Consider the following 16,570-nt stretch of genomic DNA (forward strand, 5'->3'; position numbering starts at 1 on the left):
CACAAGGGGCTAATTACCACAAACATGAGTACATTGGTTTGCCACATCCTTGCCGCCAACGAACAATAGCATTTTATAAATTTATTTATTTATTTTTGGCTGCGTTGGGTCTTCGTTGCTGCGTGCGGGCTTTCTCTAGTTACGGTGAGGAGGGGCTATTCGTTGTTGTGGTGCGTGGGCTTCTCATTGCGGTGGCTTCTCTTGTTGCGGAGCATAGGCTCTAGGTGCACAGGCTTCAGTAGTTGTGGCACGTGGGCTCAGCAGTTGTGGTTTGCGGGCTCTAGAGCGCAGGCTCAGTAGTTGTGGCTCACGGGCTTAGTTGCTTCGCGCCATGTAGGATCTCCCCGGACCAGGGCTCAAACCTGTGTCCCCTGCATAGGCAGGTGGATTCTTAACCACTGTGCCACCAGGGAAGTCTCAAGAATAGCATTTTAAAACAATAAGATACTTCATTAATAATTAGCAAAAAAAAAAAAACCCTCCTCCTCTTTATTTTTATTTCCATTTATTGCTTTTGTTATATTTTTCCCTGAGCTTGTTTATTTGTAACTTCCCATTTACACACATTTTTTAATATATTTTTCCTACTTGGAAGCTTGAGGGTACTTTTCCCCCTTATAGAATTTAACACTAATAATCATTAGGATAAAAATAATAGCTAATAAATGATGGTTTCTTTTAAAAGGATTCCACATATTCAAATAAATATTCCCTCATTGTGATAAACATTTTTAGTGTTTGACAAGTTAAGTACCTTCCAGACAAATTTACAAAGTATGGGGTGACTTTGTCTCTCACCAATTCAAGCAGCTGGATGGCATTGCCGAGAATTATGATTATAAAATAAATGTACTAACGCTGAAGATACAAACTTGGATTAAGTTTTAAAATAGGACACAGATCATGATATATGTTAAGATCTACTGTCATGGAACACTCAACAGTTTTCAAATTAAGACATTACAATTTTAGTACAGTTCTAACAACCTCTGTCAGGGGACAGGATTGAATTCACAAGGAAATGTAAATGGTTCAGTAGCAGGAATCTGATTCTGGCAAACATCCTTTGAGAAAAGCAATTTGCAGAAAGGCCCTGAGTGTGATTCACATGGGTAATATTCCACAGTGGAGTTACAAATAGGCCCTAAACCCTGTGACATTGAGCCAGGCCCTGAACCACTCTGTTTTCTCATTTGTAAAATTAGAGATTCAAGCCAGTTAAATAGATTTTTTGGTCACTGAATGCCTTTCCATTCTTAAAAATTATAGGAAATCCCAAAGTGCTTTTGTAAACGTAGGTTACATTTAATAATATTTACCATGTTAGAAATGAAAACTGAGAAATCTTCTAAATATTTACTAATTCATTTAATACTATCATTTGCTAAAATAAATATTTTATCAAAAATACTAAGTATAATGAGAAAAGTGGCCTTGTTTTACATTATTGCAAATCTTTAATATTTTAATAGATGGCAGCTGGATTCTCATATCTACTTCTATATTCCACATGTTGCTGTAAGTTGTTTTGTTGAAATAAATGAAGAAAATTCAACCTTATACAGATATGTACTTGAAAAAGGGTGACATATTTTATAGTCCTTTCTGATTATTGTGGGCATTGTTTTTGGATAGTACACCGAAACTCACCAAGTGGTTAAAGGTTTACTGCAATATGGAATCTGAAACCATATGGATAAATTTTCATATTCTGTCATTAAAGTGTTTTATCCATGGGTGCTTTTTAATTCGTGCATGATTTTGTAACATCATACAATATTCATCTGGAAAAAAATATTGGTTCACTGAGTTATACAGATCTTCCAAATACTGACACACATCACTATACAATTTAAAAAATTCACATTTGTTAATATCATCACTGATCTAAGAAAAGCCTTAAATGTGGGGAAGCTGTCAATCTCACACTGTAGGATACAAGTTTTCCACAATTCTCATTTTCGCTTCAACAGCCAAATTTGATCATTGACAACATATATTATCAGTTGTTTCTCTTGAAGTGACAGGCTCACTTGGTTCGTTTTGGGGAAAATATCCATGAAAGTAATCAAAGTTTGTCTGTCAGTTGTACTTTTAAGTAAAAATGGTATTTGGCTTGGCACTCAAATAATGACACAAGCAAGGAACAGAGACTGTCATAGTACTTTGTTACACAGCAGAATTATTTTATGTATATTTCACAGTTCATCCCACAGAATATTAAGACGAATGTACTCAAGGATGAAGATTTTTAAAAATCAATAATGTTTAACTGTTTCAACAAGGACAATCTTAAGCAAAACTTTGCTTTATGTGTTTTAGATGTTTTGTTGTTTTGGTGTGAGTATACCATCCTGAGGAAACCCATGAGTTCGGTGTCAATGCCTTGATGTGTGCTGGGCAACTGCAGTTTTAGCACCACTGCTTTTGTGACATCAGTGGAAATGTCAACAGAATGGAAAAGGAAAAATGACACTTTGTATTATTATGAAACATGTGATTGCATGGACTGCCTGAACAAATCTCCGTGACCCTGAGGGGTCCATGAATCACATTTTGAGCACTGACGACCAGCCTAGAATAATAACTCAACAGCCATTTCCCATTTTAAACTTTTCTTTACTTTTGCCTAGTAAAATTTTACTAGTTAAGTGACAATGCAAGTGCAGGCTTCATATTCAGAAACATTTTAAAAACATGCAAAAAACATTCATATCTTCATTGACATTTACCTTGTTTCTGATTACCACTCTTTCTCAGTAGAGCAGATCTTGAACTTACTGCAAATTCACATACTATTTAAATGTTATTACAGTTATAAATGGTGAGGGATGATGCACAATAGCAACAGTCCCTAAGATATCAGCTAATAACTTGTGAACAACTTGTTTATTAGAACATTAGTCTTTCTTAAATTTGCTAAGGTTGTAAAGTCTCAGCCATAACTAATTATTCAGGGAGTGGAGCTAATAACCTTTGGGTGTTTATAAGAATATGTATTCTACATTATAATCCTTTCCTCCATAATTAGGCCAATTACAGAGACACCAGACTCATTGACATTCAAATTGAATACCTGCCTTACTTGCATTTGCTAGTGAGAGCTCTAGAGTACTGAAATAAATGGGTAGTATTCAGATGTTCTGAAAACATGTCATTAATATTTTATAACAATTGTTGTCTAACGACATTAGAGTGTGAAAAGGCATAAGTAACTGAGACAACCAGAATAAAAATGTGTCTTATGTACTAATACAAAATTTCCAATCACCACTGGTGAACTAAATGAGAAAAGATGGAGGGAAAATGTACATGCTATGGTCAGAATGTATATTCTATGGTCAAGAATCTGAATCAGGAATCCCAGTGCATCTTTGGTGCTACTGGGAAGAAAATGTAAAATTATTAACCCCTTTTTCCACAAGGATTGCCAAGAACTGTGCTCTTAATTTGGCACTGCATACTCAAAACCCGAAGAGTGTACTTAAGATGAATTATTTCAGGCTCTTGACCAGTGTTTGTACAAATAGGCCAATATATGTGGTGTGTAGGCTAACAGATTTCACCTTGACTAAAGCAAAAGTTTAAATCTGAGAACGTGTAAGTGAAATTCCTTAAAAGGGTGAATATTGACACAGAGACTTGAGGGCAGTAGAGAAAAGATTCTTACCTTGGGGATGAAATACAAATGCAGGGCCACCCAAAGTGTGTCATGTGAAACTGCTACATCAAGTATTTAAAGCAGCCCTTAGAAAATGGTTTTAGAACATATTATATACTCAGAGAATTATTTCCTTTTCTAGTCACACTCAGACTGTCCAAGTACTTCTGAAGAAAAGTTTCAGTTGGGTTAGCACCTCTCCAATAATTATTCAACTTTCTGAGGTCAAGACTAGTCCTTTGAAATTTAGATGATCTGCACAGATCATTTCCAATGCTAAGGTTCTAATAAACATTCTTATCTCTTACATTATAGCTCTCCTAATTAGGTATGGAAGAAATAATAGGGATTAATTCTTCAACTGTATGGATAAAAATACCTAAGTAATCTCTCAATGGTCTTTTTTAAAATCCTATGTGCTTATAAATGAGAAATTCCCCAAACCTGTACATTAGTTGATACACTATTACATAAATTGTGTTTGCACGTGTACTGTTTTTTGAACTAATTACTATAACTTGTTGAAACTGATTTATGATAGAGTTACATCCATTTTACCAATATATGTTAAGATATATCACGACTAACATTTTGATATGAATTCACCCTAGACAATGCTCTAAATTTGCAGAGGTGGTATCATTTTACATTTTTAGTTGTGTACTATGAAAACGGCTTTTTAATATTGTCCTAATTGTTTTCATTCTTAAATATATAATTAAAAAAAATTTTTATTGGAGTATAGTTGCTTTACAATGTTGTGTTAGTTTCTACTGTACAGCAAAGTGAATCAGCTATACGTATACAAATATCCCCTCTTTTTTGGATTTCCTTCCCATTTAGGTCACCCCAGAGCACTGAGTAGAGTTCCCTGTGCTATATAGTAGGTTCTCACTAGTTATCTTTTTTTTTTTTTTTTTTTTTTGCGGTACGCGGGCCTCTCACTGCTGTGGTCTCTCCCGCTGCGGAGCACAGGCTCCGGACGCGCAGGCTCAGCGGCCATGGCTCACGGGCCCAGCTGCTCCGCGGCACGTGGGATCTTCCCGGACCAGGGCACGAACCTGTGTCCCCTGCATCAGCAGGTGGACTCTCAACCACTGCGCCACCAGGGAAGCCCTAGTAATCTATTTTATACATAGTATCAATAGTGTACCATTCTTAAATATATAATCATTTTGAAAACAATACAAAGTTTAATCAGTTCCTTTTTTGTCCTGATTAGTTGAATGCCAGTAACTTCTGGAGTCACACTTCTCCCTAAAATAAACTAATCTGATACATAAAAGTAATAGCCGTTGCTAATATTGCAGATTATCTTACGTGGTGAAATAGCACCTGATCTATAGGTTATATTTCTTGTTATGTGCCAAGTTTGTCTAAGAGGCTAAAAGCTGCAAAATAATTAATTATAGCAAGCGGCCAAATGTAAGTCTTCTGAAAAATTTAAAAGGAGAACATGAATTCTGATGATAGATTGCTGTAAAATCTGTAGAAATATGGTAGAAAAATCACATCCTTAACATATAATTATTCTACTTAAAAATCAAAATGCAAATATGGACTTTTATAAGTAGGTATTGAATGTTGTCACTTTACCTGAAAGTGGTATATCAACAGCTGTTGAGAATTTTAACAAGAAGAAAATTAGAGATGTGATTAATCCTCTTCCACTTAACAGCATCCCCATTGTTCTTCAGGAAGGAAGCAACCCAGAAAGAATGAAAACCCTAATGTCTCTTCTTACTTTTGGTTGAAAGCTGAGAAGAACGTGGTTAACCTGGAAACAAACAAACAAAAGACTAACAAATTCATGTACTGTAGGGATTCTAAGTTCATGTACTGTAAAAGGTCAACATAACAGCAATTGAATACATTTTTCTGTTGGTAATAATTTCCTCCTTACGAAAGTGTTCTCAAATAACTCCACACAAATCTTAGTTTTTCCTCTTTGTATTTAAAATAAAAGACAGTTGATAAATGCTATATGGTAAACCAATAAATCGTATTTTTTTGGTCAGAGGAATTTGTACTTGGAAAGTACTCTAGTATACTCTAATGAATGTTGGTGGCTATGAGAATAACCTCATTTAGGTCATTTCATTCAAAAGGTGACTCTTTCAATCAATTCTTTATATCAAGCATTCAACCCCATCTAAGTCATTCATTAAGTATCACAAATTTAACTTTTAATTTTCCTGGCAAAATACCTTTTCATGTTCAAAATTATCACACTAACAGATGGTGAATAGCAATATACAGGGAAAGGATAAAGGAAAAACAAATGGATAAGGACTGGCCATGTCAACTAAAATTTCCAAATCTAGGCTTTACTCAAGCAAAAGATAAGAGCATCAGTTACTTTCCACTTCGGCAGAATGTTTATTCACTCCAATGTTGACATAAATAGAGTAAGGATTAAAATATCAATTTTCCCTTACTTTCTCTTATGATTTTCCTTTTCTTCTGAAACATTATGATAATAGACATCCAAACGTTGTTTATAATGTATTGTTTTTCAATTAAATCAAAGATTCTTTAAGCTCTAGAGTAATTTACAATTTTTAAAAGTTTCACACACATGATTTCATGTAATCCCTTAATAACCCTTTTATTCCCCTATCCCTAGATTACCCTTGCCCCAGTGATAACCATTACTTTGTTCTCTGTATCTGTGCATTTGCTTCTTTTTTGCTTTATGCAATAGTTTGTTGTATTTTTTAGATTCCACATATCAGTGATACCATACAGTATTTTTCATTCTCTGTCTGACTTATTTCACTTAGCATAATGCCGTACTAGTCCATCCATACTACTGCAAATGTCATTTTTTTTTATGGCTGAGAAATATTCCATTGTATATACAATACCACATCTTCTTTATCCATTCATCTGTTGATGGATACTTAGGTTGCTTCCATACCCTGGCAATTGTAAATGATGCTGCAATGAAAGTTGGGGTGCATTGTGTCTTTTGGGGTTTTTTTGGATGTATACCCAGGAGTGGAAAGCTGGGTCCTATAGTAGTTCTATTTTTAGTTTTTTGAGAAACCTTCACACTGTTTTCCACAGTGGCTGCAGCAATTTACATTCCCACTAACAGTATATGAGCGTTCCCTTTTCTCCACATCCTCTCTTATTTGTGCTCTTTTTGGTGATAGCCATCCTGACAGGTGTGAGGTGATATCCCATTGTGGTTTTGATTTGCATTTCCCTGACGATTAACTATGTTGAGCATCTTTTCATGTGCCTGCTGAACATCTGCAGTTCCTCTTTGGAAAAGTATCTATTCAGTTGTTCTGCCCATTTTTTAATTGGGTTGTTTGGTTTTTTTTTAATGTTGAGTTGTATGAGCTGTTTATATGTGTTGGATGTAAAACTCTCCAGAAACTGGGCATAGAGGGAACATACCTCAACATAATAAAGGCCATATATGACCATCCCAAAGCTAAAATCATACTCAGTGGTAAACAGCTGAAAGCATTTCCTCTAAGATCATGTACAAGACAAGGATATCCACCCTCACCACTTTTATTAAACATAGTTTTAGAAGTTGTAGCCACAGCCATAAGAGAAGAAAAAGAAATAAAAGAAATCCAAATTGGAAAAGAAGAAGTAAAACTGTCACTGTTTGCAGATGACATGATAATATACATAGGAAATCCTAAAGACACCACCAAAAACTGAGAGCTCAGCACTGAATTCAGTAGAGTTGCAGGATACAAAATTAATATAAGAAATCTGTCACATTTCTATACATTAACAATGAAGTAACAAAATGAGAAATTAAGGAAACAACCCCATTTACCATAGCATCGAAAAGAATAAAATACCTAGGAATAAACCCAGCTGAGGAGGTAAAAGACCTTACTCAGAAACCTAAGACACTGATGAAAGAAACTGAAGATGATACAAGCAGATGGAAAGATATACTGTGTTCTTGAATTGGGAGAATTAATACTGTTAAAATGACCATAGTACATAAGGCAATCTACAGATTCAATGCAATCCCTCTCAAAATGCCAAGGGCACTTTTCACAGAACTAGAACAAATGATTTTAAAATTTGTATGGAAACACAAAAGACCTCGAATAGCTGAAACGATCTCGAGAAAGAAGAACAGAGCTGGAGGAATCACACTCCCTGACTTCAGAGTATACTACAAAGCCACAGTAATCAAAACAGTATGGTACTCGAACAAAAACAGATACATAGATCATTGAAATAGGATAGAAAGCCCAGAAATAAACCCACATCCTTATGGTCAAGTAATCTACAACAAAGGAGGCAAGAATATACAATGGAGAAAAGACAGTCTCTTCAATAAGTGGTACTGGGAAAACTGGACAGCTACATGTAAAAGAATGAAATTAGAACATTCTCTAACACCATATACAAGAAAAAAAAACAAACCCTCAAAATGGATTAAAGACTTAAATGTAAGACCAGACACTATACAATTCTTAAAGGAAAACACAGGCAGAACAATCTTTGACAAAAATTGTAGCAATATTCTTTTGCACCTGTCTCCTTTAGCAAAGGAGATAAAAGCAAAATTAAACAAATGGGACCTAAGTAAACTTGCAAACTTTTGCACAGCAAAGGAAACCACTGACAAAATGAAAAGACAACGTACTAAATGGGAGAGGAAATTTGCAAATAATATAATGTATTCATAAAAATGAATTGGCTTCAAAATGTGATAATTAGTTTTTTCAGGTACATAAATTTTTCCATAAAAATAATTTATTCACTTACAACCTGTAGAAAAATTAATTCCATACAGTCAGATAAGACATTAAATTTAACTCCAAATATTTTGAGTTTTTTATTTCACCTCAAGTTGTACCTCAAGATATTATGGACCGGTACTTCTCATATACTTATGCAAGTAGGTAAAATTTAAAATAGTAACTAATGCTGCTGTTTAGCTGTTTGAAAATTTTGAGAGTCTGAAGAGACAATAATCTCATTTATATTTTAAGAAAAGTTACATTGAGCACTAAGGAAAATACTGCCATCCACCCCACAAAACGTTGTGAATGTTTGTTCTTAAATTAGAGTAATGTCATTACTCTACTTTGTCTGACATCAATTGACCCATTTGTAAAATGGGAATTGGAAAAAACAAAAACATAAACCTACCCTTGGGCTTCCCTGGTGGCACAGTGGTTGATAGTCCGCCTGCCGATGCAGGGGACACGGGTTTGTGCCCTGGTCCGGGAAGATACCTCATGCCGCGGAGCGGCTGGGCCCGTGAGCCATGGCCGCTGAGCCTGCGCGTCCGGAGTCTGTGCTCCGCAACGGGAGAGGCCACAACAGTGAGAGGCCCGCGTACCGCAGAAAAAAAAAACCCAAAAAACCTACCCTTGTGTGGTTCAGAATAATTCCTAAAATAACAAATAACTTACATTGGTAATTAAAAATATTTTCAAATGTGTCATTATGTTAAATGACACCTATTTTCCTGGTGAAAGAATTATTCCAGTCAACAAAACAAAATGTGAAAAAAAATTGCTTTCATTATAAAAAGCAGAACATTGCCTAAGGACAAAAACTCAGTTCTGCATATTTGTATAAACTTGGGGGATACTGAACCATTTAGCTATTTCTAAGATGAAAAGTCAGAAGGAAATATTAATGCTGTGGGCTTTGGATTTTCCCTTTCCTTCTCTCTTCTGAAACACTCTGGTAATAGTAATCTAAATTCATTGTTTATAGTTATATATCACTCTTTACCTGCTATCTATTATTTAATACTCTGTTCCCTTAATATTCAATGCTGATTTAAGGGCATTTCATGTATTTGTTTAATGAGCTGTCCTCTATCTGTAAGGAATAAGGCTTTCAAATGCTATTAGGAGACCATATGTCCAGATTAATATATCATCCTACCCAGAAATAGAGAAAATACCAGACAATCAAATATGTGAGAACAGGCTTAATTTCAATTAACCTACTGATTTGGGCTAGTGAGCTCAACAGTCCCTAATTGCCATATTAAATAGCTTATAGATATGAATTGTTCAATAGTGATGATATGACTTTTGTAATTTTAATGATTTTTAACTACATGGTCTTGATGCAAGAAATTCTCTCCCATAAAAGTATGTCACATTGAAGCCTTGGCTTAAAATAAGCCTATAAATTAAGCGCCATAACAAACACTGATGACACCAGCAGTTTCCAGAATATGGATAATGGTTAGTTTGATATCTGACTTTATCTCCTGCAGGGAGTAGCTTCAATTTACCTGAGACTTCTATGTTAAGAGGCTGTTATAGAAAAGTCATTGGAAGTTAAAATGTGACCCCCTACAAGCAAGACTCCATTATGTGATGATGATGACAGCCCCAAATAGCTTTCTTATTGAAAAGGAAAAGTCAGTCATAATCTCATTGTCAGAATGCATAAAGGACATACTATTTAGTAATTATGTTTTACAACAGTAAGATAGCAATAAAATTATGGTAGCAATAAAATTATGTTCTCACTTGTCTTTCATCCAAGAATATGAATTTAATGCTCACACCAGACCTCAAGATAAAAGCTACTATTGGAACTCAGGATGGAGCTGACACTTAGACAAGAAAAAAATGTACTAAACTATTTTTGAGGCACAGTCACATAAAACGGATGTCTGAATGACATTAACTCAGATCCAAAAAAGAATCAATGAATTTTCATGAATCTGGACCAATTGGGTTACATCTTCTTACTATGCTAGCTCATCCTCGGAAAGAAGAAAATCATCCCTGACATCTCACTCAAACGGAAATAGATGTCTTCTTGTCATTAACATCTGACTCTTCCTGATTGCTTCAGCTTCTCCAGGATGACTAGAGTCACAATGATTAAGAACACATTGGTTTCGAGACAGCAACTGAAACATGGACAGGCATGCGTACCACATGAGACACTTCCAATACAGCAATAAGGAAATGAAGCTCTTCGTTTCTCCAAAACAACAGCCTCTAACATACACACATCAACAACATTAGAAAGTGACCTCATAGATCCTTCTCATGTTCTTAAAATAGCTCCACTCTGGTAAATCTAGAAACAACTGACTCCCTTAAATTCATTTTCTGCTTTAAGAAATGGAAGAGAGTTGGCTTAGCCTTTTCATTCCACCTGGCCTCCACAAGTAAATGTCAAGAGACTGTGGCCTGCTGACCAGCCACAGAAGAGCGTGGTATGTAGTAAATAAGAACATGGAAAACGGAGTCAGTTTATCATGACCTCAAAGCGATTGCTCACTAATTATGTGGCCTTGGGCAGTTCACTTAACCTTTCTCATTCACCTCTATAAATGAATATGAGTTGCTGCCCTGTAAACACACTTATGAGTGTTAAGTGAGGCAATAAATGTTTAGCATACGTGATAGGAGAAAAAATGAAATTTACTACTAGTGATAGCGATGGTCACTTTGTTGTTAGTGGTACTCGGGATATAGCCTCTAGTAATAATCTTCTGATTCAAAGAGTATAGATAACTTGTATGGCTTCTATTTAATAAAACTGTAATGACCAAAAAATAAAACACTTTTTACTGAAGTATTCAATGGTGAAATGATATTAATTGATTTAAAACACTGTAAAAAAAGACTTTTTAAAAGTGTGGGGGAACTGTTATAATTTTTTTTTTTTTTTGACTGTGATAGATTGAAAACAAAAAGTCTTCAATTCTCCTGCATCCACATGCATTGCAAGATGACTTTACAGGTACTTCCTGACTTCTTAAATCTGGCCAGCCTTTGACCAATCGAGTGAGCTCTGAGCTAGGGCATTGCGTGTTTTTATTCTCTCTTTTGGAACTGCTCAGTGTAGACTGCACTAGCCTGCTGGAAGATGCACGACATCACCCATCACCCTCTGAAATCCTGGCCGACAGCCAGCCAGCCACCAATGTAAAAGGACAGCCATCCTAGACGAACCAGCCCCAGATACATCAGTTGGCCACATATGCAAGAGCCAGTCTGACCACTATCAGCCCAGACTGGCTAAGATCAGCAGAACTGCTTGACAGGTTTCAGGACACACTACCCCAAAACGTGATACTTTGGCATACTGAATATTTTAAGCTGAAAGAATTTTAGGAATGGGAAGACCCTTTGGCCTTCCCCTGAAGCAAATTCATAAAACCCTCATGTAAGAGTTGCTCTCCCTATACAGAGAGGAAAAGAAGCATCCTTATCTCCAAAGAAGGAGGGATGCTGTCAAGAATCTAAATAAGCAGACCTTGCCAACTTTCTTGCAGTTTACTATACTTAGCTCAGATCCCTTTTGTTCTACCGTATTTCCCCACGACTTTCCGTTCTTTCCCAAACCTAGCATGAAAAAAACTCAGGTGTAACCACCTCTTCAGGTCTTCCTTCACTTCCTTATGAGGGCTCCCATATCACATAAAACTTACATGACATAAAGTTGCATGTTTTCTGTTCATCTGTCTTTTGTTACAGAGACCCAGCCAAGAGAGTAGAAGGAAAAATATATTATTTCCTCCTCCACACACCCAAACAGACAGACTTAGGAACAATAATAAATAGTTCTTGTATGAAATCAATCTGTTTTAGCATGGTTTGCAATGCAGAAAGAGCTAACTGATATAGTGCACATAGAATAAAAAAAATTGACACAATATTGATAATTGTTGAAGCTATGCAATAGATATACATGGAAGTTCCTTACACTATTCTATTTGGGGGTATATTTTAATATTTCCATAAGAGACATTTTTAAATGTTTATTCAGTTTGTGGAAATCAGAGATTAGCCTAAAATATTCCAACAGCAATAAGGAGATTCTTTTAGGCAAAACAAAGTCATGAGAACTTCCACTGGCATACTTCTTTAAAAAAAACAAAATCATAGGCAGAAAGATTCCTTTAAGGCTACCATGCTAACCAGACCTCTTTTGTTTGAACTAGATTCAGAAGAATTTGGGTCCCTTTAACATAAGTGTATCTGTTCCACACATCCTGCACAACAAATAAATAATGTAACACAATGTCTGTTCCTTATTGTTTTATGGGTTTGGAATGTCCAACAAAAGAAAATATAAGCCCTATATATATAGTAATTATTTTAATCTGGGTAGCTGTTAATATATATTTGATGTCTTTTGATATTTCTTTCATGCTTTCAGTCTTACCTCACTGACTTCGCATTGTTTCTGTTGGAGTCTGCTTTAAATTCCATTAATGAAGTATAAGAAAGGCAAAAAGGAATAAAAGAAGTGAAGATTACATTGTCACCTTGGACTATTATATGCTACCTTTCTAAATCAAAGAGAAACACAAGTATTTTAAAATGAAAGGTCTCAGGCTATTGTTAAAATATTCTGAATAATAATCGTTCCCTAATAACCACTTGTTTTTTACACTTAACAGTAATGGTGTCATGTTTACTCAAAACATTTGATACTATTGTTCTCCAAGGTCCTGTTGAATTATAAACGCTTTTCTTTTTCCTTGAAGGCAATAATGTAACACAAATTCATATACTTGAATTTCAAAATAAAGACATTTCTACCTCATTTTAAAAGGAATACAATCTGACCAGTGAGGTGAATGAATCAAAAGCAGCTTAGGAAGCCAGCTAGTTCAGGATAGTAAAATTTATCTTGGTGGTATTTTTCACATTCTTGGCATTTTCTGTCAATAATTATTCACAAACATGCGCAGGTCAAATTTCTAAAGAGAGACTATTATAAAGCAATTCCAAAGGGAAAAAAAACCAGCTTTTATGATCACTGCTTCTAAAAGCCTCATTCCTACTGCAGCAGTTACACAAAGCAGCCGTGTCAGCGGCAGTCCACGTGCCATTTCTAAAGAAGGCATAGAAGGTAAACGGTCCCAAAAAGTGCTGTGCTGACATTCCTTTTCACTAAGACACAGCATTCAGTTGTTGTAGCCACTGTGATTTCTAGAGATCAGAATTAACTTCGGCACACTAAATCATTAAACATTTTTCTACTCGGGAAGCTTGAAATAGATCAGCAACCTTTATTATAGTCAGCAGGAAGGGATGTATTAGGACACTGGTGTCCAAATTGTGGTTTTAAAAATAACTCATTGGATTTGTGTAATAGTCTGGGACAGTGCCACAACACAGAATTATTTAAATTTTATTTTCTTTTCACACAATAAGGGCTTCAGAATCAGTGAGCTGCAACAGCAAGCGTCTTATATAAGGCTATCTGACATTTTCATGATGGGGTGGATGTCACCCTCACTTCCCTGTGACCTCAAGTGTCCCTTTATGAAACTCCTTTTTACATGCTTGTCAAGCTACGGCAAACTATTCCCCTGATTCAAGAATTAGGTCTTATGGGGAGGAAGTCCAGCGTACTTTGGTAAGACTAAAGTGTGATCTGAATCACTCAACACCTTGAAACTGGGAAAGGATAAACACAAAGAAAATGAAAAGGCTTTTTTTCACTGACATGCTTGGCTAATAACATAAATCAATTTACAAGTGGCAGAAACATGTTAATCCTGAAATAACTGCTAATGGCTTTTCGCTCTGAAAACAAAGGAAATATTGTACATTATGGCCAGATCCATTCAAATTCTGTTTCATGTCACTGAAGTGACAAGACAAAAGAATTGCTTCGAGTGGTAATTCATCCTCCCTACAGAAGATCAGAGAAATGTAGATTTTTATTATAAGCAAATTGATGTTATTGGAAAAATGTCAGCATTAATAATTATGTTGAATAAACTAACACCATTAATAATACCAATTGTTTAATTAAATAGCAAAATACTGTGCTTGAGCTCTGACAGGAATATAACTAATATTTTTTTGTTTGTTTTCCCCTTTATTTACCTACAGATCCAAAATTCTTACCAGGCAGTATTCTGAAGTGATATCTAATTCAAATTCTTTCAACATGGAGAAAAACAATACCACCATATTTCAAGGTCACTTGACTATAGGGATGGAGAAATTACGCTTCCACATGTAAGTCATGTTCTGAGTCATTTCTCACAAAACTCATATATCAGTGATGATCACATAGTCAGTTTTTTAAAAACTGAGGAATAATACAGATGTACTAAAAGACACAGAACTCAGGTGTACAGCTCAGTGAATTTTTACGTATGTATAAATTCATGTAACCACTTTTCAAACTTTTTAAGGAGTTCTAGGGACACAAGGCATTACATTAGCTTCCTTCCTAGAGGATTCCAGATGGCCAGTTCACAAGAAAGCAAAACCAGTTTGTGTTCCTCTAGCCTACTGGATCCAAATGTGGGTGGCACCTGGATTATGTGTGTGTGCGTGGAGGGGGGCAGTTTTGGTTGTCACAATGACTGGGGAGTGCTGTTAGCATTTTCTGTGCAGGAACCATGGATCCTAAATGACCTGCATTGTTCCATGAAGTCCTGCCCAATGAACAACTGCCTTAGCTGAAAAGCTCCCCCTCCACCCCAAGCTATACTTGTGTTTAGTGTGCTTGGTGAAAAGAAGGTTGTGTGCTCAATAAATTAGGGATATGCTATATGCGCTATTATATGCACCTGTGAAAATTTTCAGTGCATATTAGCATATAAAGGCTGAGAACCTTATTTTGCTAAATTCAGGGTTTCACAAACTTATTTGACTATGAAAATCTGTTTGTGTATTTGTGTGTGTGTTTGTGAAATTTTCATCAAAATCCACACATGGAAGAAACTGCTTCATGAGTCATCATCAGAATAACTGTTAATGATGAGATCGATAACAGCTATCAGCCTTTAAACTTTACTGAGCAGTTTTTATGTCATAATTCCTTTTACGTTTAATTCTCATATCTGCATGATAAAGATATTACAATGACATCTTATTTTATATATAAAGAAACTGAAATACAGAATGCCCAAGTCTTACAACTAAAATGTTGAGTTGAAGTTAAAACCAGTGGATTATGTTTCTAGAACCATTATTCTTAACTATTACATCTACAGCCCTTTAGAAATAATCTTCAAGATTTCAAGACATTTACTGACTATCAGAATAAAACTAGAAGAAAACACATCAAAATAAGTAAGAAATATTTGGAAAGCTACTATGGAAAGTTTGTTACTGAATAATTCCATCAGGTCTTGAATAATATCGCCTAGAAAAATTGGCTAAAATACACTAATAGAGCATTTCCTTCAGAGAAAAAATTATCTCCAACTAGATAATCTACAACTTTATATCACTCTAAAATTATCTCAACCAAGAAGAGTCCATCACTTCTAATTTGAGTGAAAACATTTGTGGATTATAGTCTCATCTAAAAAAAAAATCACTTTTCTAAAATAAGAGAATCGAAATACATAAAAGAAAGAAATTACAACAGATTTCTGAACTATAATCAAAGATCAACTCAGGATATAAGTTCATAAATTAAAGAAAGCATCCTTACAACTCCATTTCCTTTTTCTATCTCACTTCTAGCCCCACTTCACAATACCTAAAATTCCGGAAGATTGCTAAGAGCTTTTAACAAATAAACTATTGATATCCAGCTGTCAATTAGATCAAAGCTCAATTTTTTAAATTTTTATCCTCCCCTACTTTTCTCCTTTCATTAACTACTATCCCCTCTATTTATTGCCTCTTTATTTACTCCTTATATATTTCAACTTTGCTCAGTATCAATAAAGACATTTTCAAAAAGGAAATGGTCTACCCCCAGGTAAGTTAAAAACTCTCTTCCTTATCATTTAAGAGCAATGACACAAACATATGTGAAAATAGGTTTCATTGAGTCTGGAAGTCAATGCTAAAAACCAACCATAAGCAAGAATTTTATAATTTTTTAAAAGGATAAATTATATAGATATAATATTTGATTACAACTAATTATTACAATTTTTAAAAAAGAAAACTGATTAAAAAATATCCCTAAGTTTTGGATGGCTTTAATATGGTTTTT

The 16,570-nt window shown here is 35.1% G+C and overlaps 1 protein-coding gene across 6 annotated transcripts in view; it reads right to left on the reverse strand.

Moving 5' to 3' along the window:
* Window positions 1-16,570, reverse strand: part of CHL1 (cell adhesion molecule L1 like) — a 194,788-nt gene that overhangs the window by 76,404 nt on the left and 101,814 nt on the right. For all 6 annotated transcript variants that reach the window (XM_060161334.1, XM_060161333.1, XM_060161338.1 and 3 more), the window contains exon 2: window positions 5,258-5,438. In XM_060161334.1, coding sequence (XP_060017317.1) covers window positions 5,258-5,348 — 91 coding nt within the window. In that variant the 5' untranslated portion in view covers window positions 5,349-5,438. The remainder of the gene's footprint in view (window positions 1-5,257; window positions 5,439-16,570) is intronic.

The sequence above is a fragment of the Lagenorhynchus albirostris genome, chromosome 10, assembly GCF_949774975.1.
Source record: "Lagenorhynchus albirostris chromosome 10, mLagAlb1.1, whole genome shotgun sequence".
NCBI classification, from domain to species: domain Eukaryota; kingdom Metazoa; phylum Chordata; class Mammalia; order Artiodactyla; family Delphinidae; genus Lagenorhynchus; species Lagenorhynchus albirostris.